Below are 27,121 nucleotides of genomic sequence, written 5' to 3' on the forward strand. Positions count from 1 at the left end.
TGTATAGCTCCCATATGGTTATTGGATTCTATATCATCTGTCATTTAAGATCTAATCTGATTCTGATTGAGGACAGAGTCCTCCTTTATTTAGGTTTCAGATTTGTCGAGCTCTTGAATGATTTGTCACTTAAATCACCTTCTGCTGAGATAAATGGTCACTATGAGTAAACAGTTAGGGATGTGAAATACATTTTACAATGTTAGAAAATCTAATGCACTTCCAGACAGATTTGCATTATTGATGATGCAGCATCACCCCCCCCCATAATAATTACTCATCCCTGTAATGGTGCTTAAATCTAAGCATTTGTAATTAGCAAATGGGGATACTGCTAAGGTAGAGGTTAAGTTTACTAAATTTGTAGTTTACTAAATTCTCTGTACGTAGTAGTTAATCAATAAATATTTGTTAAATAAATCAATAGTGTGTTTAGTTTAACGTTCAAAGAGATTCATGCTAACATTAATAGTTTATGAGAAATCTTTAAGCTTGTGAACTTGTATGAGCTCCTGCTCATACTATCAATGTAGAACCATTCAATCTAAGTAGCTTTGAAAATGCAGTCAGAACAGTGAAGGGGAAATTTTCCGCCAGTATTTGCAGAGTAGAATGGAATCTCTAGAAAGGTCCTTGCTGTACTCTTATGCTGGAACGTGGCATGGTTGTATCCATCCCTTTGTGTCACACACCCAAATATTTCCTTTACATAATGTTTTTCCTTGCTACTTACACATTGAAAGTGATCATATAATATTGGAACAAATTTTGTTGACAAGCCTTCCTCCTCAGAGATGCTTAGTGAAGTACATTATTCCTGATGAAAAGCTTAGTTTTCTTGCTTGCTTGCTCAATGGATTGCTTGCTGCTGTGAGTTATGACTTAATTTCACTGATTTTCAGTAAGAGATGGAGCAGTATGAAGTCAATATCTATGCACATGGGCAGGGATCCTAAATCACATTCTGCAAACCACGAGCTGGAAGATGCAGTCAGCCCATCTCCTCAAAAATGATTGTGGTGAAGGTTTCGCGAAAAAGCTTGGGCTTAAAGCACATCACATAAGAGACAGATTTAGAAAAATTGAGTCTGTAGTCATTAGCGTGAGAGGTCCACATTGGCTTATGCAGGCTAACGTCTTCCAAGGGTTGTAGAAGATAATTCACCGGGTAGTGTGTCTGACGGGTAGAGTCTTAGTGGATGAGGGTGGCAGAGGGAGCATGATGTGCTTTTAAAGACATTGATTTCTCTACAGAGTAGCATTTAAGCTTGTAAGTGGTCTCAGGCTCCAAGTAACTGATGACTCACTGTGTGGCTGTAGAATTGCTGCTACAGGATGTTCAGATGTTTCAGGTGAGAAGACACTGGAAACAAGTGCAAAGGAAATCCTTGTAGAATCCATTCATCTGACTTCACACCAAGTCAGTCTCATGGTGCTGAGTTAGCTTTGGCACTCACTCTTGATCCTGATTAGGCACCACTCCAAAGTCAGATATCTGTAGAGGGGAAGGGTCCCTTGAAGACTGGCCCTACTAGTTGCTGTCTCTTATAGTCTTTCCACGTGTTATTCAGGTCCTTCAGCCAGAGTCACCCCTCACTATATGCAGATGCTGCACGTTGGTTTCCAGCAAGAACTCTGTTGTAAGTTTTATAAACTGAAAATAAAATATGTTTCATGTGCTAAAGGCCCTCATGATATGTAGCTATAGATGACCTACTGGAAGATTTTGAGCTCATATTGTGTTCCAAATGTGTTATTTACCTTTCTGCATAGGAGAAATCTGTCTCTCTCCTGCTCACACATACATACATACAGATAGATAGCTAGCTAGCTAGCTAGCTAGATAGATAGATAGATAGATAGAGTATATTATGTATGTATACATCACACCTATAAATAGATAAATAATAGATATAAATAGGTTGATCAATAGGTAAACAATCTATAAATTATTCTTCTGTTCTTTGGATTACAAATAAATTTATTAAATGCCTCACACAGAGTACTTTCTCCAAATAGAAAAGTGACCAGGTAGATTTTTCATTACTTCCTTGTCATTTCTCCTTTAATTAATGTTCTTATCATCACATGGAGACTCCTTCAGGCCCTTCTTTATGACATCAGTAAATCTCACTGCCTCCTACCCATCTGCTCTCACCACACTTCTCCTTCATTCCATGATCCCTGTTACTCCTGTTTCCATTACTATCCCTGAGTTCTACCTTCTTGTTTCTTCGGTCTTCTGCATCTAAAATTAACTTGAAAATAAACACAGTCTTCAAGGCAAGCATCATGGCACTCTTTAAATTAATATTATAAAAGTATAGCATAGGCAAAATGTGGTACACCATAGACACCTGTCACTGGGCATCTTTTAGCCAAGATAGCTGTACTTTGGCCTTAAAAAGCATGCAAATAGTGATTCAATTTCTTAGTTCATGTGCTGCTTTTCCTACTTTGGTACATTCTTGTGTCTTGCCTGAGTTGGGCAGAAGTGCATAAACCAGCAACTTATTAAAGTAATGACATAGCTTGATATATAACTGAAGTTTTAATGTAACTGAGGATATTGGAGATGATACAGTGGAATGAAGTGAAACCTATTATGGATAAACTATATCATAAGTGTTTAGAAATAAGTGGTAGGAGCCTATTGAATTTGCCCTGTAAGTGCACACAGAAAATTGTAATCACTTAATGCATACCAAAGAAAAAAACATTAATCAAAACCAATCATGTGTAAAAAAAAGGGGGGGATAAAAATATGAATGGAATGTAAATACTTGTGCAAATGAATGTTAAATCTAAAATGATTCAGTAAATAATCTATGATTTTCAGACCGAAAGAGATGGAGAAAAGGTTGAAGAGGTGGAGAAAAGATGCAGAGCTAATTGAACTTTCTAGAGTAGGAAGCACTGAGTGACTCAAAATATCTTCAGAATTTTTATTTCATTCTGATCGATGCTATTTTTATTTCTTGGAATGAGAGAGTACGTTTTGACCACTTCATTTCTACATGGGGTAGAGTGTAATAAGAGCAAGCAACCTGCTGGGAACTCAGAGCCAGATGGTGAATATATGTGTCACTCTGAGTTGATGGTTTGGAAATGCTAGCTCTGCAGAATGTTTGCAGCCAAATCATACTTCCAGGTAATCTTGCTTACGATCCACTTGTGCATCTCCACATACCCTTTACATTTTAAAGTTAGTGACTTTTAAATTGCAGTGGACAGCGATACATCTAGCTAATAAAAAACCCCAAGTGAAATGTCTCCAATGCAATTTCTCAACTGTCAGCTCAAATCAAACTCTAATAAAAGTGGCCGAAATCTATAGTGGTTTAACTGTACTCACACACTTCTTAAGCAAGTAACCAAGATGTCCATCCATTCTCCATTTTGATAAACTGTCTCATAATTTTTAGAGATTATCTTTTGGTAATGTGAATTAAAGACAAAGACTTTTTTTTTTCTTTTCAGTACTGGGAATTGAAACCAGGGCCTTGTGCATGCTCAGCAAGCACTCTAACACTGAGCTACAACCCAGCCTGATAATGTGAGTTGAAGAAACGATAGTACAACCCTCAACATTCTTTTCTGTCTCCTTATATTGAGACACTAGATAATTTTGTAGCTCCTCCTTTCCCCAGCCTCCATGTTTTTATTTGGCAAAGTCTTCCACAGCAGTTCCTGTGAGGTAGGGGCCATACTGTAGTCTGAAGCAGGGGAATGCTAGCAGAAAAGTGGTGTTAGCTTTCCATTGTTGTGACAAAGTACCTGGGAAAAGCAACATAAAGGAGGAAAGATTTCTTTTGGCTCCTGGTTTCAAAGGTTCAGTCCATGGTTGACTGATGCCATTGCTGGGGGCCTGGGGCAAAGCAGAATTTCAAGGTGGGAGCATGTGGCTACCAAAGCTACTTATCTCATGGTGCCAGGAGAGAAGGAGAGGGAGAGGGAGAAGGAAAGGGAGAGGAAGAGTGATAGTGAGAGAGAATGAATCTGAATATGAATGACCTGACCTGGGTCTCAATATGCCTTTCAAGGACACACACTCAATGATCTACGTCTTTCACCTGTGCCCCATCTTCTAATGTTTCCACCACTCTCAGTAGGGCCATCAACTGGGGATCAAGTCTTAATACATGAGCTTTTAGGGGATATTTAAGACCAATCCATAACAGAGATCTACAGAGATAACAGAGTAGCCACCAGGTAATTGTGAAGGGACTGCTGTGTTAGATAACACAGTGGATAAGAAGATGATGAGTCAACTGTAGGAAAGTAGACTTCATTTGTACATATCATTAACCATACAAAGTTGGCAGAATGTTGTTTAGACTATTACATGTACAAATCCTTTGTGTTTCTCCTCTCCTAGGATGTGAGATTCTGTTTCTCCTCTTTCTTTTTCATTTTAAAGCTCCTTCATGTCTCAGTCACTCTCTTTATCACTGGGAAAAAAAAACGATAAAGGAATTGAGGTTCATTTTGGCTCAGTTGAGATTTATCTTGGGTCAGAGTGGCATGGCGGAGTGATGGTAGAGTAAAACGTGCTCAACCCATGGCAGTCAGGAAGCAGAGAGCAAAGGGGCGAGCCAGAAGGGAGATACACTCTTTCAGGCCACGCCCCCAGCGACCTGCCTCTTCCGGCCACGCCCCACCTCCTGACAGCTCACTCAGCTGTGAACTGTGAGTGCAGCACCCCATGATTCAGTCACCAGTCACCATCTAAATCCCCAGCTCTGAACACATGAGACTTTTGGGGATCATTCTAGATCTAAACCATAATTCTTCCTATTTCTAATCCATTCTTTTTAAATCTCCTGAAAAGCATTTGCTTTCCAAGAATTATTTACATTAATTATCTGTGTTAAAAAGTGTTGGATAATTTATCTTCACATTCAGACAGTTCCTTCTTCTGGTTTGAAAGTCTGAGATTTAGGTACAAACATTATTAAGATTATTATGCCTTCTCGATGAATTGACCTTTTTATCAGTATGAAATGTTCCTGTTTTGGTTTTTTTTTTGGTTTTTTTTGCAGTATAGGTTTAATATCCCTATCCAAATTGCTCAAGAGTAGTGTTTGAGACTTTTCGGACTTTGGAATATTTGCCTATACAAAATGGACTCAAGTCTAAACACAAAATTCATTTATGTTTTATATATACCTTATGTCCATGGCCTGAAGGTAATTTTATACAATATATTTAATAACTGGCACACAAAATACAGTTTACATATTGTAGCTGAAGGGGCTGGGAGGGTCTTTTCCCTCTCAGGGGTGCTGACAAAGCTGGATTTTGTGCAACTGTGTTTTGACTCTGACTTGTCACATGAAGTCAAGTGTGTAATTTTCTAAGTGTGACATCATGTTGCTGCTCAAAATGTTTTCTTTTTTTTTGAGCACTTAAGATTTCAAATTTTCAGATTAGAGATGCTCAACCTATAATATTAATAGCCACAAAAGTGTTTGTTTCAGTATCCGAAAAAGTTCTAAATATTTAAAGTCAAAAAAGTTCTAAATATTTAGAACCAAGTTCTGGTTGTTTATGGTGGGAAGGCAACTCTAGGAAGAGTCTAATGAATTTATCCTGTGAGTGCAAACGGAAACCTGTAATCACTTAGTGCATTCCACATAGAGTTTTCTCTTCTATACTGAAATATAGTTGAGGCTCTGTGTCCTTTTCCCAATCTCATTTTCCTCTCTGGAGGCACCTGAACTCAATGCCATTCATCTTCATGTATTTTTTAATATTTTAATTCATAAACCTTCATGATTTCAAAATTTATTTTAGTACTATCAAAATATGCCCTTCTTTTGTGTCTTTTTTAGTTTAAGTTTTTGTTGTAAAAGTGAAAATTGATATGATTAGAATTCCATTGTGTGACTACAGCACAATTCATTTATCTCATCTACTATCAAGAAACATAAGATTGCTTCAACATTTTTGAAGCAGTGAATGCTGACATTACCTATCAGTAGATGTGACCAGTACACCTGGGTGAGAGCTTCTAGTGCGAATACCTTCATCCTTAAGCCACGAGCTAAAGAAAGCATGTGCATCTGTAATGTACTGGGGCATCAGTGGTACTTCAAAGGGCTTGTCCAGATTTCTCTTCCCACCACAAGCTTTCTGTTTAATTCCACATCTTCACAGCAGTTGGTATGGACAGAATTTAATTGTAAAAGATTACAGTTGGTTAGAAATCCCATCTCATTGTGGTTTTAATTTGTATTTCCCTGATTATTGGTCATACAGCAATCCAGATTGGCATGATTATTCCTCAATGGTCACTCCAATATCTCACACTCCATTAGGGCTGACAGAGAGATTCAAGCATGAAGTCTTAAGATATGATATAGAAAATTTTCTAAGTCTGAAATTATTCTCTGAGTCATTTAAGTTGTAGTTATCAAAACATGGTATTTGCCAACACCTCTCCTGTGTTGTTCTCAGTAGTGACATTGTTACCCACTCTTAGTCTGGTTTTTCTGGTTGTAGAAAGAATGACAATAAACTGTAAGACATTGAAGCTAAAGGCAAGCAAAGTTCTAAAGAGGAATAGAGCACTGAACTGGCTAAGTTTGACTCTTAAGTCTGGGATTTAGGCATCTTAGGAAAACCTTGAGTAAGAGGATGGAACTAGATACTTTTTAGGACTTTTTGTCCCTCTATTCTGTAGCTAAGTGAAGGACCATTCACAAAGCTTTTCCAGACTTTTTCCACTGCCAATAGGGAAATTTTTTGTAAAAGAATGTCTTTTAAAGGGTTAATTAGTGAATTGAATCTTTTACAAATTAGTGATCAGTAACTATATCCAGTAGTAGAAGCCAGAACCCCCCACCCCCACCCCCGATCTATCCTTAATGGTAAACGGGTAAGACTTTGACCTCAAGGAATCTAATTTTCTGCCTTTTCCATAATTTGGATTATTGTTTGCCTGGATGTATTACAATATACTGCCTGTCTCTACTCATAGCTCTGAATCATCCATAATTTTATCTTCACTTAAAAATTTTTTTTTTTTTTTTGTACTGGGGATCGAACTCATGTCTTTGCACTTGCATAGCAGGCAGTGAAACCACTGAGCTAAATCCCCAGCCCTTCACTTTAAAAATTTTACAAATGATTGGTTGTCGTGTTTCAAGGTTCTCTCCTTGTGATAGTTCAAGTAAAACATGAATGATCTGATTCAATTTGTAATTGATTTGGGAATGTACAACTGGTAGCTGTTTGGGAAATGGTCTGAATATCTCTGTTTATATTTGGAGAGATTTTATTTCATAAATCTGAAAAATCTGAGGAGACGGTCATTTAGCTCTACTTTGAAAATTGTTCCATGTCAGAGTCTGGATTATTGTGTTCAGTTGATGTCTTTATGACTCCAGGAGCAGCTTTCTACCACTTCCCTGAGTGGGAAAATGTGTAAATCTAGGAGATTAAAGAAGTTTCTTTCTTCATATTTAGGCTGAATTATCTCCTCTATTGTTCAGACTACCCTCATCCTTTTGTTTTTACTCCTTAGAAGCTTGCAACTCTTGCTGGTCAATAGCATGACCACAGATGTGATGCTTCAAAGTGATGGCCATGTCAGCCTGATCATTGATAATGCTTTCTGCTGGGAGTTTTAGGTGTGGCTATGCATGGATGTTTTGCACATGTCCTGAGGGGAGTGGGGATGGATGGCAGTAGTGTTTTTCAGATAAACTTTGGCACCTATCATGGCAAGTTGTAAATATTTTATTATTCCCTACTTTTAAGGCCAGCTCTTAAAAGGGACTTCTGATCTTTTCCTACCATGTGTTGTGTTCCCATTGTGTAGTTGCTTTTTCTGTTTCACAGCTGGAGTCCTTTCAGCACTCATTGACCTGCTCGGGGCGGCTGTCTCCCTCCAGGTTATCCAGGCCGTCTTTTTCGGCATTTGCGTGCTGACTGATCTTTCCAGTCTTTTGACCAGAGGAAGTGGAAACCAAGAGCAAGAGCGGCAGCTTAAGAAGCTCATCTCTCTCCGGGACTGGATGTTAGCCGTGCTGGCTTTTCCTGTTGGGCTGGTGAGTATGATGTACAGTGCATTGAGCTGCAGAAGAAGCGTGGGTCTTGTTTCACACTTGTAAGAAAGCGGGGCTTATTACGAGAGATTTCATGCTGTTGGTGATGCTGGGGGTTGAACCCAGGCCCTCTCACATGCTGAGTACACGTTCACCACTGAGCTGTGCCTGTAGCCTGTGATTTCTGCATTAATTCACCAGGGCTGCCGGTATAAGAACTTTATTTTCTCACACCTGAGAGACTAGAAGTCTGAGATCAAGGTGTTAGCAGGACTGGTTTATTTTGAGGCTGCCCTCTCTTTGGCTTCTGAATAGCCATATCTTTTGTTTGTTTGTTTGTTTGTTTGTTTGTGAGGAAACAAGTCATATTGGATCAGGGCTCCCCTAGAGGTCTCGTTTAACCTACAGCACCTAAAGCACAACATTAGGTCCAGTCTCCTACTGGTGTCACATTCTGAGGTTCTGGGCTTAGGAATCCAATGTAAGAATTTTCCTGGGAGTGTAGTTCAATCCACAAGTTTCTTAAGCAACCCAAACTTGAAATGTATGTTCCTTGGGTTAAGTCTTTCAGTAGTTTTGAACTTGAGAAAGGAACTGAGCATGAACTCACACTTCTTCACTTACTTCACTGCAGCATTAGCTAATATCACTTAAGTAAATGCCGCTTAATGTTCAAGTCTCTTCTGGTTTCATTGATTTTCTTTGTTTCAGTTAAATTTCCTCTGTAGCTCATTTTCCTTCACAAATCTGCTCATTTTCCAGTGTCTGCACATAAACCATGTTACTTTAAAGGACCCGCAATACTCTATGTATTTCCACTTGTGCATAGCCAGGAGAAGAATGAGACACTTCTTCTAAGTCTGATTGTGATGACAGGTAAGAGCGTGTTACCTAATTCACACTCAGGCCTGTCTGTTATTGGCTTATTTTGGGGAAAAACAGGAGCCCCACTGATGTGGCAGCACAAGTAACAAGTCCAAGGTTCATTGTCAGAAGTTGGAAAGTTGTTGTGTAATCCTCGCAGCGGGTGTTACTCACATTTGTCAGGTCTGTCATGGGCGGAGGCCTCGCCTGCTTGGTGCTGAGTTGCGTCTTCTGTGTGCTGAGTTCTGTGTTCTTGGGGAAAGTAGCACTTAGCTCTGGAGAACAGCACCAGGGCCAGAGGAGCTTTATAACCCAGCTACACCACGTCTCCTTCCTTCATTTTATTGGCTGAAAACCTAAATAAATGGGTGCTCAGATTGAAGAGATCTAGCAAATCTCTCAAATTCTGTTCTTTAACATAACAGAACTAAATGCTTTACATATCATTTAATACTTCTTTCTTTGAACTTCATTTACAAAACTCATATCCTTTCTATCGGAGTGTTCATCCAAAAGAAAATTCCCATTGGCATAAAGTGTAAATATGTAGATATGCTTTCAATAGAAAGCAATCACTAGAAATCAAACTCTGTGTGTGTGTGTGTGTTTGTTAAATCCCTTGGTTCCTTGAATTTCTGCAGGATGTGTAACGTTGACCCTCTCTAGGGCTCATTGCTCGTGCCCTTCAGATACTTTTGACTTTGCTTTGGAGAAATTTTTCTCCACCTTTTTTGCATTTATCCACTCTATGTGTCCTTCCTACATGTAGTGTTTGTATGTTTTATGGCTCTAAGGCAAGTTTTGGACCTTTTTATTTATTTGTTTTGTTACAACTGATATTTTTCTCCACACTTCACTATTTTTGTTGTACTGTCCATGTTTGGGAAGCAGGGAGAAGAATAAAAACACTCTTCATCCCCACTGCCTCCTTCCTAAGCAGAAGCCTCAGCATCACACTTGCATTTCTGCACAGGCCAGCCGACCTTCCTGGTGGGTGTGCTCCCGGGTAGCAGGTCGCCTTGGCCTTGCATCCCAGCACCTCCCAGGCCGCTTGCTGCTCGAGGTCATCAGTGTTCTTGGGATTCCTGGAAGAAATGAAAGAATCAGTGATGAATAGGAGATGTGCACCTTCACTGATTCGTTTTAAAATTTTTCCTTGGCCACTGTGTTTATGTGACATAATCTTCCCTGGTAATTGTGAGACACTTTCGCCTTTACAATCATTAGCCTATTATTTTTCCTAAACCTTTTAAGATTTCTGTTTCATTTCTTTCTCTCTCGACATTACCCTTCCCTCCCCTCTCTCACCTCCTTCCCTCCTTCCCGCCTTCTTTCTCATTAAGAAAAATTCTTAGTCAGTTTTCTGTGAAAGTCTCATATTTTTCACCGTTCCCCTTGTTTCTACCTTACTCTGTTATTTGACTTTGTATCTGTTTGCCCAGTTACCAACAGATTTCTCATTCTAATGCACAAAATTTATTTTGAGGCCAGGAAAACCCCCGATAAACAGGTTGTCTAAGATTTGCGTTTCCTCAGAAACCCCATTAACTTTGTTGCAAACTCATATTAACAGAAAATATGCATTTTGCCCTTTATAAGCACTTAACCCCAATTATTTTCATTGAACCATTGAATTTTGTGCTTTTTCACCTTTCTTTCCCAAGGCTTCTTCTCAGCTTTCCTTCCCCGTGTCTCTGTGTCTTTGCTGGGACTTTGGAGCCTGCCCGCCCCTTCTCTACCTTTCTCCAGAGCCCCCAACTACTCAGAAGGTTCCAGAACTCCACTGTTATTTTATTCTTCCTGTTCAAATGCGAACCTTCCTGGAGCAGTGCTGTGAGGCCTCCCTCACCAGAAGAGGCCTCATTCTCTCCTCCATGGCTCCTGGCCCAGAAGGGAGGCATCGAACCTGGACCTCTCACCACAGCATAGGAGGGGAACAGCATTAGGGCCCAGCAAGCGACAGACACAGCCCTACCCGAGTACTCTGTGATATAAAAACCTCATCACGCGTGAAAGTGACTCATGATAGCGTTTGACGTCAACACCTCTTACTGTTTTGGTCGACACAGTCATACTCTTATAGAACAAAACATCCAGACCCCCCCCTTCTTGAGCCAGGGCAGTGTGGGTCCTGGCTCCAGCATCCTAAGGTAGAAGGTTCCGGTCCTGGACTTTGAAACCACTGGGGTCCTCAGAGGCCTCCCCTGCTCTGCTGCCCTGACTGTGGCTTACTGCCCCACTCCTCAGAGGGCTCCTGCTGCTTTTTCCTACACCTCCTACTTTTTGTTTGTCAGTTTGTTCCTGGGAAAGCAGCATCACCATTGCCTCGTGGTGCAGGGAGAAAGGCAAGGGGCATGAAAAGCAACCAGGTGGATTTATCACTGCTACTCACATTTTCCTGAAGCAGCTCTTTGGCTTGAGCATTTCCGGTGTGTTCTCCCTCTCATTCCCTCTCTCTCTCTCTCTCTCTCTCTCTCTTTCCCCTCAGTTGCAATGAAGGCTACAAGAACACCACAAGTAGATTAGCTAGGATTTGTGTTTTGTACACTGATGTTTCCTCCAGTAAGGAGGTTAATTGAAAGTTGACAGTAATTGCTTTATGTGAACATGAGGTACTAAATATGATTTGGTGACCCTTGGACCTCACACATCTACTTCACGGATTCTTTTATCTCAAGGATATATAAAAATAATGAAGCATTCCAATAAAAGATAATTGGACTAAAGTTTTGTTTCAGCATGACCTTGAAGAAATCAGGCAGGGTTGCTTGAGAGAGCGTAACATGTATCATCCTGATTGGTGCTGATTCCCATAAATGCAAAGCTGGCCTTGATTAGTGACACTAATGGCCGGAAACCATCACCCCTCCCAGAGCCGTGCAACTCATTTCCCAGGGATAACCCATGGGAGGCTTTTCTTACCATGTGCAGTTTATTTCTGAACCCTGTCACCCTTTTAAAGAACCATTACAAATAATACTATGACATTACGTGGTCTGGAAGCACTGAAGTTTATTAGGACCAGTGAAACCAAGAATGTCTTTTGTCTTCTGCGAGTTTGTTGATTCTTGTGCTGGCAGATACCATTCCAGTTAAGAGAGTTGGTAGGCTTATGCTGTTAAACAAACAAATAAACAAAAAGATTATAATGAGTATGGAACCCCATTATGTTTTGCTAACATCTATCAAAGGCAGCACCTTCAGTGCAAAAGAGCAGCTGTGTACTTTCCATTAATATTCTAACCTGGGGTGGACTGGCAGAGTATTAGGGCAAACCAGCATGCATCTGTATAAACTTTGCTAGAATTTGTCCTTTTTCTCAGAGTTAAGTCTCAAAGCTGTTTGTTAAGTGACCATTTCAGGTGTCATAATCATACCTTACAGAGCCTTGATGAAGATTTTATATGTACTAAATTATTCCAAAATCCTTTCAAATTTCTTTGCACTTTGGTGGGGACTGAATGGTACCTGCTTCCTTGGGAAACATATAGAAAATAGAAATTTAAAATCTCAAATGCAAACTTCAAAAAAAATATGTGGCAGTTTTTAAAAAAGTAATTCCCTAAAGTCTTTATTTATTGATATACTAGGCAACCATAGGCTATCTTGAAGAAAAGTTTTGGAATTTTTGAAAAATTTTGTGAGATATATAGATTGTCATACCACTACAATTCAAAAAACTTTAAAAAATAATTTTTTTGAGACAGGGTCTTGCTGTGTAGTTTAGGCAGGTCCTGAACTCACTGTGTACCCTAGGCTGGTCTCAAACTCATGGTGAGCCTCTTACCTCAGCCTCCTGAATGCTGGAATTACAGGCACGCACCACCATATACTGCCTCAAAAAACATTATTTTTATTTCTGATTTTTTAAGTGTAAGAGGTTGCCTTAAATTGAAATCAAGCATATTAATTGCTAATATTAATGTCTATTAATATAACATATAAAGGGAGATAAACCAATTTTATTTGAGATTGAAAATAAAAAGTCAATGAATTTCCTTCCACTTTGATACTTAGAGGGAAATTTTAAAAAGTGCATTGTTTACTTTGTTCTACAAACTCTGGATTTAACTTAAAAATAGACTTGATACCTAATAATCCTTTCTTTATTACATTTTCTGCACAAGTACCTTTAGTGAAACTCTTGTCTATTTTCTTTAAGCCTTAGCCAATGTTTTATGTTTCTTAAAATGCCCTTTTTCTTTCTTTCAATATCCGAAGTTAAAACTACAGTATCAACTTGATTATATCTTATGGTAAAACCCAGTTCACTTCTGGTTGAGTCAGTTGTGTACTTGTCCCTTACACAGACACAAAGCTAAGAGTTGAGTTCCCTATGAAAAAAGGTTCATAGACAAAGATTGATTCAAGATTAGTAAGCAAAATAAGCCATGTTTCCGTTTCCAGGCAAAAGCTCAGAACAGTGTAATTATATAACCTATGTAAGTGATCTTGTGATTACATTTCTAATAGTCTGTTCAAAAGACTAAGAAGATAATATAATTAGACAGATAAACCTGACAGGGAAACAGCTTGCTTCTCAAACATCTTTTATCTTCTGTCCTTAATGAGCACCATGGATTGTCTGCCTGAGTAATCTGCCTAATTTGTACATGTTCATGCTAATTCAGAGTAGTCGGCTTTCTTGATGCTTGCAAGACAGATCTCTTAGACACAACAAATAATCGTACTTTATAAAACTTTAGTGTAGGTGCCCACTTTTTGTCAGTCTACAAGAGAAACCATACATTTATATCTGACCGAAGAACAGAAGTTATAGTCTAATCAGTAATTCCTTGTAGTATGTGCAGCCTGCTGTGTAGCAAGCACAGAGGGCCAGGAGGCAGGACAGGAAGGACTAAGAATCAACCTTTTCCTTCACAGGTGACATAGACTGTGGAGAGTGGTTTTGTTTGCTTGATCAACAAACAAATTAAAACTGGGCACAAGGAGTACAGCAATATGTGTCTAGAGTCCAGAGAAGTAACTGTGAGAAGGAAGGGGATGATTTGACTGGTGGGAGGTTCTACAAGACTTCCCAGAAATAATGATATGCAAGTTCTGTTTTTAAGAATGACTAAGAACGTCTTAGATATACAAGTTGATGATGCTTTGAGCTGCAAATAACAGAAGACCCCCAGTATCCACCTGACTTACTTTTCACTTCCTTCAGGTCTCTGCTCAGAGGATCACTGCTCAGCAAAGCTGTGAATTATCTATATTAAATATCCACCTTTTATTCTCTATTTCCTTGCCATGCTTTATTTTCTGATGATTACCACTTCTTAGTATATGTTTATTGTTTGTATGGCGTATATATTTTTTCTGTGACGCTGGGGACGTTGAATTCCATTTAATACTGAACCCAAGCATCAGGAGCAAGGACAAAATAATTCAATGTTAGTTGAGCATAATCTATGCTGCTATGATTTAATCAGTAAAGATATTTAATATCTCATAAAACAGCTTATAGACAGGTCGTTTCAGGGTGGTACTGCTCAGTATTATTGGAACTTGAGCATTTTCTGTTTTCTACTCTCCAGACTGTCAGCCTTTGACCTTGTGTGGCTACCTTAAGTCTCGAGAGTTGATAAAGCACCAAAGTCCACTTACTTTGTATCTGTGTTGAAGGCATGAAGAGGAACAGCGCTCTTTAGGGACCCCTCCCCAAGTGACTATCGCTTTATTAGGCAAATTTATCATTCCCAGAAGTTCCAGTAACAAACTTCTCCTTAGAGCTCATTGATTAGAACCACCATATAGCTAAAACCAGCTACAAAAGGGGCTGGAAAGGCAGGTGGAAGTAGAATGAAACAAGGCCAACCTGGGCGCTTAGATTATTATGACTTCACTGTGGGGCTTGGCCACATTCCTGTCAAACAAAATCAGGAGTTTCAGGAAATATTCTAAGTACTAAATTTTGAGAATAACAATAATGTGTAAAGTAAATAAAACAAGTTTTTAGATAATTAATTTTTTGTTATGCCAATATGAAAAAATACATGCAGTAAAGCTGACATGACTAATCATGGAGGTTCTTGGTTGTAGCCAAGAAAGACTTGCGGTATTTTTCAATTCATTCTCTCCCATTATCAGTGCATTCTCACCTGTACTATAGAAGTCTGATAGTTAAAGAAGTTATTCTCAGAGAAAATCAGATTTCTTAAACAATTGACCAAGTGATTTATGCTTAATTTCTGAAACACCATACAAAATTTTTCTGAGGTGGCCTTTGTTTTAGACACCAGCCGTGTTCCATAAGTAGATGCTCCCTTTAGCGTTGCCCTCCCAATAAATTGTAGAAAATGATCATGCTCCCACGTGCCATTTCACAGAGCTCCCGCTCTGTCTGGGAAGATGTCACGAAAAGTATCTCAGAAAAGGAATCTACCTTCTTTCCATATTCCTATTCATAAGTGAAATATGTATTTGAAGCTTGAGATCAAAATAAGCTAGCAGTGGTAACATTAATAATGTGTGTATATTATAAAACAGACATGGGATTGCTGTCCTCAAAAATATTACCCCTAACAACCTGGGTCTTATGTATATCCTTATTTTGGGGACCAGAGACAAGATACAAGTTTGCTGTTGATTAAAACAAGAGAAAAACCATATTCTATTTTTCTTCTTCCTTCTCAGTTCCCTCTAATTCCCTACTCTTAGTCTCTCTCCACTCCCCCATGTCCTTCCACCTGCATTATTTTTCCACAAAAGAAAGAGAGAGAGAGGGAGGGGGGGAGGGGGAGAGAGAGAGAGAGGGAGAGAGAAAGAGAGAGTGAGAGACTAATTCATGGCATGGGTGTTCCTGAAATTACTACCGTCCTGTGGGTGTTTGGAGGTAACCCTCACCTGCTGTGGCTTGACTGGTGTCTGGTGTGTGCTGTGTCATATCGGCCTGATAAGCAAACATTTTGTTCCCAAAGAAAGGAGCAAGTGGACCTTCCACCTACACAAGATCTATTAACTTTTGTCGTTTACATGTTAATGATTTTATTTTTTTTCAGTACTAGGGATTGAACCCAGAGCCTTTATACTGAGCTACATCCCCAACCATTTTATTTATTATTTTAACTTTTGAGGCAGGGTCTTGACAAGTTGCCCCACTGGGCTCGACTTTACAATCCTTCTGCCTCCACCTCCCAGAGTGCTGGGATTACAGAAGTGTCCCCTCACTCCAATTTGATCTGCTTATTTTATCACAGACAGCCAGTCTTGGATAGGACATTCACTTATGATACCATCTTACAGCCCTCTAAGGAACGAGCACTGGGCAGAGTGATGGCTGTGTCAGAAACTCTGGTGGAAAGATGAGGAGACGGAGAGAGTGAGGAGAGAAAGCATAGGCAGAGTTCACAGGAAGCCCTGCTATGTAAACTCATTGTCTCCTAAACTCCGAAAAGCAAAATTTCCCTCTAGAGAATGCTCATTTGTAGGTTGGATCTGTTGTTGATTCACACATAGGAGCAGACATACGTACTAGGAATTTGGGCTGTGCTGGTGAAAAACTTGGTGCGACATGAGGAAAATGAAGGGACTCTGCATCACAGAGGGCACCGGAAGGAGCCCTTCAGCCCTCATCAGCTTTTGTGCTTTGCTGGCTTCTCTACTACTTGGTTCACGGTTCACTTGGAGGAGGCGGGAGAGGGACATGAAATAAGAAAGAATCCAAAACATAAAGTAGCGGTATGCTCCCGTTTAAAAGCATAACTGGAGAGAATTTACCACCTCATCAGCTGATGATAAGGAAGGTCCCCTTTCCCCCATTGTTTGCCTTAAAAATCAACTATAAAATCAGAAGCCTGTCTTTGTACAGGCAGAAATAGTGAAACAGAAAGAAGCCTCTGAGCACCCAGGGCCTGAGAATTATAAGCACACAGGTGCCTTGGGACTGCTCTTAGGAAAACAGAATTACCGTTTAGGCAACAAAAGACAGTAGCCCCCGGATTTATTGACATAGAACATTGCTGTCTGAATGTTCAGAGATAACAACTCTTCCAACGATAGCCGTAGAGTTCTGGGAAGATACCACATACCCCGAGGCCTTTGCTGTTGCTTCTGCAGTTGAACTTGGGCTTCCTGAGACTTCTCACCAACACCCTTTCCACAGTGGCAAAACGCAGACAGCCTAAAAGTCAGGAATTTAATGACAAGACCTGACTTCTACATGCTTGCTGTGGACCAGGCACACCGCTGAAGGTTTTACTCGAATGGCTTAACAGTCCCATTAGGGAGTCTTCATCACTCTCACCTTACTGTATAAAGTTGGTTCCTATTTTACAGTTCTGCGCCTGAGGTCATGCAGCTAGAAAATGGTGCTGGTGAATCAAGCAGGATTTGAATCCAGATGCTCCAGTTAATGGAGTGCTTACTCTCAGCGGCTGGTGTAAACTTTTGCGTGAACCACAGTCGTTGCTTCCTTGACACTTTGCGCTGTGTAAGCTTGAGTCGGCCAGAATTTCTGATTTTGGAGAATGTATCAGAATAAGGTAGGGAGTTGCACAGAACCTGAAACAGAAATCACTACTTCATCTCTTTCTTTGAGGTGCTTAACAGATGACTGTGTTCGTGTGTTTTTTGTTGTTTCACCTTCATAAATTGTTTCCCATTACAAGGCCCATGGTTTTACAGCTTTATAGGCCAGTTTGCAAAATAGGAGTTTTGACAAGAAAAGAAGATCTTTCCTACTTTGTCTTCTCATTTTAACAGTCGCTTACAAATTTGAACTACTACGTATTTATCCACTGTGCTTGCTTTTCATATATGAAAATAAAGTTTTATCCAAAATTAGCCACATTTGAAAAAAGTGATTGCTAAATGTACCCAATATCATCTGTAAACTATCTCTGGGCTTCCAAGGAAGCGTAGTTTGTAGCTGCACAATTGCAAAGGAATATTTTTGGCAAGAAATGATCCAGTACATTCCACATTAGCTACAGTATCCTAACAAATGAATTATGCCTCGTCAGTAAACTGTTTTACTATGAATGCCTGAAAGCCATTTTGTTCTGCTTTATCAAGAGCAAAGTGTCAATCAAGTCTGCTTTTCTTTTTAAACTTTTGATTTATACCTCTACCTATTTTCAACGAGGACTTAATGCAGAACAAGTTATATCCATTAGCCAAATAAAATGGTACCATGGGCCCCCGTATTGTTCAGCAAAGGACTCCTGCAAATAATCTTGCCTGTATGGGTATCTTCTATATTAGGATGTAAGCAAAATCAAGGTGCTTTCTTACCCTTTTTAATCTGGAAAAAGAAGGCAAGCCAGGAAGACAAGCAGAACCCTTTGACAGAGCTCCTAGCAATTCCACTTACCAGAGGTTGAGTGCTGATTCCCACTGACTGTGTAGGCATGATCAAATGATTTCAGTGACTCAAGAAGGGCTCTTACATGAATAGAAGGCGTCAGGCAATAGGAAGCCATTCATCGCGGCAGACTGTGATGCGCGAAAGAGGATCAAGGCCCTTTGGGGAAGTGGCCAGTTCTCACTCTGCTGTCCTGTTTAGAGAACATGCCTGCCATGCTGGTCCTGGTCAGTGATGTTTGAGGAACAGCATTTGTGCTTGAAGAGTCTCAAGCAGAAAGGGTAGGAAAGGAAGAGAAGGAAGGAAGAGGTTAGGGAATAAATTTATCCACATGAAGTTGATTTTCTTTGGGTTTCCTGGCTCTTGTCACAGACCAGCATCAAAACAGATGTTTCTCCCCAGTCTTGGCATCTTTCTGAACTGCTGATCTTCAAAGCACTTAGTTGAGTATAACCTCCTGTCTCTTAATTGACAAGAAGGGTTCTTCTGCCACACACACACACAAATCCATAATTGGTCAGCAGTTCTAGAGGGGCCTAAGCAGATGACAAGAAATTCAAGTGCATCAAATGCCAAGGGAGGAAAAATATCTTACAGTGAGGCAGAGTGGTAATGCTTGGGCCACATAAATGCCTTGTTGAGGCATTTTGGTTCCAAACATGACTGTTTGCTTCCTACTCCTTCCACTTTACCTACACAGCCTAGACCATCATAACAAAATTTAAAAGGTGAAGCAGAAGTCCACACAGATTTCCACAGTAAGCGTTTATTATTTTTGTAGTAAGAAAATCCACTAGGAAGGTATTGGAAATTCTCTGAGACAAAAACTCTCATTTGGGAAATACGTAACAATCATATTTGCATATGTGACTCATTTAAAGATGTTCATGCTCCAAATTAAAGGGAAAACTGTTGACAGAGAAAAAAAAAGGAACATTGATACATTGTTGATATGATGCAACCCACTAATATACCAGCATCAGAAGTTCTTTTCCAGTTACAGACTGTGTACACAACTTGCCATTTGCACACTGTTGTACATGACATGTTTTTTCTCGTTTGTTTATGCATATCATACTTTTATTTATATGCATAACATATATGCATAAACACATTTTAGATTTAAAATAAACAAGACACAGAAAATCATAGCTTTTCTCCTATCTCCATAGCAATTCCAGGAGGGTGAGGGAAGCATTTTTGGGTGCCCTGGTGTCCTGGGATAGTGCTCACCTATTATATGATCCAAAACCAAAACCCAGATGCTTGTTTTATTTATCCTTGTTGAGATAATCCTTCAGTAAGTAAACTCATGCCAATTAAATGATTATGAATAAAATTTAAACCCTAAAGATATACAGTTTATGATGAAAAATATTCAGGTAGGGGCCGGGGATTTAGCTCAGTGGCACCACTTCTGCCTTGCAAGCACAAGGTCCTGAGTTCGATCCCCAGTACCAAAAAAAAAAATTCAGGTAGATTAGTCTGTCCATGCTGTCCCTACAGGTGACAAAATAACACTGAGGAAGCAAAAAGGGAGCTGGAAGGTTTCTGGGTGAGCTTGAAGTCAACACAAGAAGTGGTGTTACATGATATTAGTGACAGGCGATCAGATTTCTAGAGTAGGACGCATCCTTATGTACTGTAGGGATGACTTTCTAGGCAGACTAGAACATTCTCTCGAGTAGCCAGGGTAACCTTGTTCCCTATACAAAGCTGAAGCTGCACTGCTGTTCTTTAACATCCGCAGGCCTATTTATTATTAAAATCACTTTTCTCCTGTTAACATTTTTCTGGGAAGGCTGTAATTCATTTGACTAGACATCACCTTCCCCTGTTGTAACAGTATTCTGGCAAATACTAACTATTCTGCACATCATACTGCATTCAAGGCACTGAATGTAGGTAGTCATTGACACATGGTCATTTAATGTAGGATGCTTCTATAAAAGGATAATCTAGTTCATTGATTAGCATTTATTATATTATGTTCTTAATTTTATTCTCAGATGGTAACTTTAAATTCAAATTGCAGTTAGCTAGATGTATCTCTTATGTAGTTACAGCTACCTTTTGGATAGTCATGTTCATATAATTGTACCTATAACTAGGCTATATTCTAGCTTATATATACAGACTTGTATTATAAAAAAAACAGAGACAGTAGGGGTTTAATTATTCAATGGTTTTATAATGGAAAAAAATCACATCTTTAAAAAAATAAATATATCAATGCTAATTGATCAATAGTGGTTCTCTAAAAAAAATAACCTTATGTGAAGTTTATGGGTATCTGTTTAATTATTTTGCCTTTTTGCCACTTGACATTATAAGAAACCTTTATTTATTTTGGTGTGGATTCAATTTAAATGAATCTAACTTTGATCTCATAAAGGAGAGTTAGTTCTTAAACCCATAATGCTGGCATGTCCACCTGACAGGGGGATTTTATCTGTGAGAAGCATAGAGCAACTCGATGTAGTCAGAAGAGCAGGAACTTGGAGTCAGAGCTGAGCGCTGATTCTGGATCCAAGACTTTCTACTGCAAATGTCCTAAGCCGTCAATATCTTGGTTTTCCAATGTGACTGCTCAGTTAAAAAACAAACAAACAGACTTAACTGAACTGAGTTATTTTGAAGGACAATGAAAGACAGCAAGTACCCAGGACAGTTTGTGGTACATGATAAGCAGAGAGTGTTGCTTTGCTTCCATTTGCCTAAAAACATGGCTTCATACCAGAAAATAGCACGTTAGATGACAGCATCTATTGGTTCATTGTGATGTTGCCTTATCTCAAAAACTCATTCAGAAGGTCAAAAATTTAAGTTCTTGCAGTTCCAAGGATATAGTGATGCCATCCAAAGTTGTGGAAAGAATTCTGTGGTTCATGATAGTGAAGTGAATAGTATAATTGAAATTGGGGGAAAGACTCTAATAATGGTAAAAAAACTTCAACAGAAAAATAAGGCATTAGTTTACAACATAAATTAAGACTAGGTCTGCTGTATTATAATTTTCTCACCAACAATTTCCAACTTAGATCACATAAATATCTATAATTTATTTTCCAGTGAAAGTCAACGATGAACAAAATGCCCTATGATTTCTCAAAAGATCTCATCTATCTTAGAAGTTCCACCAGGGAAATTTATTTATTTATGTCAGTATTGATCAGACATCAGGCTTGTTTCCAGGTGGTTTTTTTGGGGGGGGGCTGTTAATGGGAAACTCTCCTCCCAACATTCTTGTAATGTCTCCTGTTCCTTGTTTGCAAGAGATTATTAGAACATTATTAAACTGAGTGCTGCAATAAAATACAAATGTGTCAGTGTATGTTGATTGCCTTAGCCTATGAGAATCTAACCACAGTCTTCATCCATATCCCATAGCAGAGACCTTTAATCCTTATTTGCTGCTTGGGAGAATAACTCTGGGCATTTCTTCCATGGCACAGACTGATGGCTAAGTACTTGATTCCCTTTTCACTGCACGTTGAGAATAGGTTCACCCTAGCCTCCTGCTGTAGTTCCTTTGTATCATCGTCTCAATAATACAAGTCATCTTAACCTTAGATCCCCTTTCAGGACATAGTTGCACCAGATATACCAAGGTTAACCTAATGTATTGTGAAGTTAAAAAAAATAAACTGTTTCCTTTGTACTTACTGAATCCACCTACACTACTGCGTGTCTTTCTGGAGCATCTGATTGTCCCCCCCTTCACTTCTTTTTTGATTGCCCTTTTCATTCCATCTGTGCAGTAGCTAAAATCTTCATACTTTTCCAGCTGAGTCACAACTACTCCTAATTCATGCTAGTATCAGTGGTACCTTTGTATTTCTTTGCCTCTGTTTCTATAGGATGGCCATGAAGTAGAATACACAGTTTCCTCCCTCAGGGCCCCAACTTCTCCCAAATCTGTCTATCTCTTACAACACACACCGCCTTACTAACCAGGCTCACCTCCACCAGGATGCTTTCCAGGCAGTGTCATGAACCTTCAAGTGTCACTTGTCACCAGAGGACACTGCTACCACTAGAATCCAACCCCAAGCTACTTAGGTCCTGTTGATGGGAAAGAAAATATAACATCCATCATCCTCATGGTTCAGTCAGTAGTGAACCAACCAGACAGAGATACCTGAAACTGTAAGAGACAGCATAGCATGCTGTCATATCACTGACATATCAGTGAGGTTTCAGCACACAGGAACAGCAATGACCCAGATCCACCCACAAATGCAGAGAGCCACCTGTCTGTTTTGTTGATGGAGCAAGATACCTGAGGCTAGGTACTTTAGAAAGAAAAGAGGCTTATTTAGCTCACAATTCTTGTTATGATTTATATCTAGATGTTTCCCCAAAGCCTCATGTGCTCATAGGTGGAGCTTTTGGGAGGTGATTGGATTATGGGGTTGTGATACTCATCAGCGTAGATTAGTCCACTGATGAGCTTATAGCTAAATGTGATTTGGGGAGGTGAAGCCTGGTGGGAGGAGTTGGGTCACTGGGGGCGTGGCTTGGAAAGGTCTCCCTTCCTCCTCCTTTGATTTCTCTCTCTCTCTCCCTCTCTCTCTGTTTCCTACTGTCATGACATGAGCTGTTTCTCCTTTGCTATGCCACCCTGCCTTGGAGCAAGTCAGCTGTGGACTGAAACCTCCACAGACTGACCCAAAATAAAATTCTCTTTCTTTAATTTGTGGATGTTGACTGTTGTGTCCCAACAACAAAGAAAGTAACTAAGACAGTTCTGAAGTCTAAGAGCTTAGCACCAAATTTGCTTGGCTTCTGGTGAGGGCCTTGTGGTGGTTTAATTCATAGTAGAAAAGTGGAAAGGAGAAACAGATGTACATGGAAGAGCACATGTGTGAAAGAGAGGTGCCAACTCGATCTATAAAAATCTGCTCCCACAGTAGTCAAGTCACAGGATGCAAGAGAAGCAATTAATCCCTCTTAAAGCTCCAAGCTCCAGTAGCTCTTAACACCATTATATTGGAGACTGAAGCTCACATGAGTTGTGTTGAGGACAATCCAGACTCGATCCACAGCAGAACCGTCCACACAAGCTAATGTTCTGGGGAAAGACTTGCTTTTGAGGAAGGGTGGGAGTATGGACCCAAACTGCAAGGCAAGACTCAGATATCAGGACCAGCATCTAAGTCACTACTGCTCCATCCTGTGGATATGAGTCTTCTAGAAGGAAGATGCATCTGGCCAACTACTCCTTGTTGAGATGCTTGATATTCCATTCATGTGTTCATTGTGCACTAACAAAGACAAGCATGGATTACCCTGATTTGTCCTCCATTCTGTGCTGCTGTCTTGTGCCATCATGTGATGTGTTTGATCTAGAGGGGCATCTTGGTGATTTTTCACTATATATAACATTTCCTTTTTCTTTGAGTTTTCGTAGAGTGATTATACCTACATTTATTCTCCCCTAAATCTTTGCATTCCTAATAAATACAGGCTTTTCTGGGAGATTCAGAATTATCTGTGAAACAGCCTCTGGGATTTAATTTACTCACTCACCCGATTTTTAATATAGTCAAAGATATCTAGAACTCACTACTTGTAAAAAAAATGATAAAGAGGTTAAAAGCATCAAGTCTGGGGTCCCACTATCTGACCTCACATTCTGGCTTGGCCCCTTATTAACCTTGACACTAGGAAAATGATTTAAACTCTCTAAAGCTAAGTTTCTTTTTCTATAAAACCAGAACAATAATAGTAGCTATTGCTTGAGGTACTGTCTCAAAATAGTTGCCATTTTTCAGGAAGATCTTGCTTCTGAAGTCTCTGACCTCTATGTTATAGACACAAAATAAATGTGACCCAGCCTTTAAGCCCCGAGAAAGATTTAATATATACAGTATTCGCAAAATAATCAAACTAAAGGAGAACAAATCGACAGTTGGGGGGAGTGAGGATGGTAGGGAGAGTGGACTACAAAGGAACAGTGTGGGGAGGTTCTTTGTGATAATGGAACGCTTGTGCATCCTGATCGGGGTTGAGGTTACACAGATGAATACTGTGATGAGATTTCATGGTACAGTGTACCTTCAGAAAAAGGAGTGCATGTAAAAATTGGTAATTCTGAGTATGGTCTACAGTTTAGCTGATAGTGTTATACTAGTGTCCCTTTTCTGGCTTTGACAATGTGCCATGGCCGTGCAGGGTGTTATTATTGGGGAAATGGGGTGAAGGATGCACAGGATTACTTTGTGGCATTTTTTTCAACCTCTAGTGAGTGAAAGCCTTAGACCATTTCAAAATGGAGTTGAAAACTAAAAATATAAAGTACACCAAGGAGATGTCACAATAGCAGAGAGGAGATAGACTGGTCTTTGCTCTCACAGAGCTTACAATCTACTGGGAAGAAAAATTATTTATTAATTACACAGTCAACTATTTCAGCATAATTGGGTTCAGTATTACAAAGGGAAAGCGAAATGTTCCCCACCAGCATGTGGAAAGGAAAGAAGTTGAGGAGGGCAAGTCCGGAAGGCTTCCTAGAGGCTGTGGATGTGAGCTCCCGGCTGTATGGTAAAGGTGAGTGGGGTGGGATGCGGAGACCTTGTAGGAAAAGTTGGGGGCAGCGTGCATGAGGGCAGAGGAGCTCTCCAGAAGCTTGGAGGAACTAGAAGGCTCTTCTGACAAGAAGATGGGGGAGTGGCAGCTGTACAATACACAAAGAAATGGATACTTGGAAACCTGTGGTGAGTTTGGGATGCCACACGTAGTCTGGTGTGGATACTTGGAAGAAGCTGGGAAGGGACTAGAAAGGGAATTTGGGGCAAGACTGGAAAGGGAGTTTGATTTTATCCTGCAAGCAAAGAGGATCCAATCGCTGATAAACTCTTCAAAGCTAACTCTAGAGATAGAAGGAAGCCAAAGCCAGTGAGCCTAGCTAAGAGGCTGCTGCAGTAGTTGAGGATAGAGACAGAATGGGCTTGAACTGGGGTAAAGTTGATGAGTCCCGGACACAGGGCATGACAAAGGAGTCACTGTGAAAGGAGGCTCACCAGCCAGTGGGGACCTCAGACCCAGAGCTTCATCTAGCAGTTTATTCCTCTGAGTTGCTCGTGCATACAACACATCCACTGCAGCATTCTTAGACATTGGAAAACTGGAAAAAATGCACATATCTATTAGCAAGTGCTTAAGTACATTATGATGCATAACCATAGAGTGAGGTACCATGGAGCACTTATAAAGAGTATTCCCTTAAATATTTTTATTTAAAATAATTGTGCACGACTAGGTATAGTATGACCTGATTTTGTAAACTAATATATTTTGTAAACTAATATATTCATTTTAAGTACATTGTAAAAGATCTTGAAAGCTGAAACTCTCCTTTTGACAGTACATTTCTGCAGGCTAAAATTACAAAGAATTTTTACTTTTTATGTATTTTGTGGATATTTATTTATTACAATGTTTTCATGTTTTTCTATGTGAATGGCATTGTCTTAGACTGGCATCCTATGAACAGCCTCTGGGTGATGTGTATAATCCATTTTTTGTTGCTATAATCTGAGATTGGCTCCTTTATAAAGAAAACAGATGCCTATAATCCTAGTACTCTGGGAGGCTGAGGCTGGAGAATCCAGCCCATCCTCAGCGTCTTAGTAACAGTGATACCTTGTCTCAAATAATATGAAAAGAGCTGGGATGTAGCTTAGTGCAAAGCTGCTAGGTTCAGTCCCCAGTACTGCAGAAAAAAGAAAAGAAAAACAGATTTGTTTTGGCTCATTTTGTTCTAAGGGCCTCATCTGGTGATGACCTTCTCACTGGCAAGAGTGCCATGGCAGCAGACTGACGCAAGAGCCAGGAGTGTGTGTCTGTCTGGTCTCTCTCCCTCTATAAAGTCACCAAATTCAATCACGGGGGGCTCCACCCTAAGGAATCTGTCTAATCCTAATCACTTTCCAAAGGGCCCATCTCTAAATATTATAGTTGGATTAAGTTTCCACTGTTTTAATTCCATTTACATATGACACGGGAGGTTAAACTCCTTCATCAGTTTGAGAGGGGAAAATCATATTCAAACTAGCAGATGGAGAACCTGTACAGAAGGAGGGAGCTCTTGGGACATACACTTGTTGGGAAGTGAGGAAGACACAACCTGGCTGAGTGGAAGCTGACCCACATTGCAGTTGCAACTGAGGCACTTGGGGCTCTAGATCTGGGATAGCACTTCATAGTTGTCCTAAACTATATTGCATGGCCAGTTATTGGATTTATTTAGACTGCCCCCTTCCCAGGAGGGAGCATGACCTTGAATAGCAGAAGCCTGTAGCCTAGGTCAAACCCCAGTGAACTGGGCCGCTGAGAACTGCCAACTACAGATATTCCTAACAATTGAGAGAAGGATGCATGGTAGAGGTGCTGCAGCATCCACTACAGCTTTTCAGTATAAGCATAAAATTTCTTTTCAGATTTTGCAGCCCGTGTTTATTTACCAGACTTGGCTTTCACTCCTACAAAGATAAAGGAAGAAAAAAGTGATATTCTCAATAAAAAAAATTCTATGAAATTAAACTCTTTAAATTTACAAGATTTTGGGGCCGGGGATTTAGCTCAGTGGGTCCACCGCCTGCCTCGCAAGTGCAAGGTCCCAAGTTCAATCCTCGGTACCAAAAATAAGTAAGTAAATAAATTTACAAGATTTTAGCAGTTAGGAATGAAAGCAATTTATTTAACTTGATTAAGAGTATTCTGTCCAGCCTCACCTCTTACTGAAGGCACAGTCCCTCTGTGGGCCAACAAACCCAAGTTTAGTGGCTCATACCACCTTGCGAAGGCTCAGGGACTTCTGGTCTACCTTGTTGGCACACAAGCCACAGAATGCTCTGATTCTGCTACTGTTTGTCTCCCAGGGAGTCCACGT

The 27,121-nt window shown here is 39.9% G+C and overlaps 1 protein-coding gene across 4 annotated transcripts in view; it reads left to right on the plus strand.

Annotated features, from left to right (window-relative positions):
- Nucleotides 1–27,121, plus strand: part of Aig1 (androgen induced 1) — a 259,469-nt gene that overhangs the window by 43,167 nt on the left and 189,181 nt on the right. For 2 of the 4 annotated variants that reach the window (XM_021259321.2, XM_004846046.3), the window contains exon 2: nt 7,899–8,054. The exons of the other annotated variants lie outside the window; for them this stretch is intronic. In XM_021259321.2, the coding sequence (XP_021114980.1) occupies nt 7,899–8,054 (156 nt within the window). The remainder of the gene's footprint in view (nt 1–7,898; nt 8,055–27,121) is intronic. 4 annotated transcript variants of the gene reach the window in all.

This window comes from Heterocephalus glaber, unplaced genomic scaffold (genome assembly GCF_053883595.1).
Source record: "Heterocephalus glaber isolate CG9 unplaced genomic scaffold, H.glaber_assembly_v1.0 deba00001550, whole genome shotgun sequence".
Lineage (NCBI taxonomy): Eukaryota > Metazoa > Chordata > Mammalia > Rodentia > Bathyergidae > Heterocephalus > Heterocephalus glaber.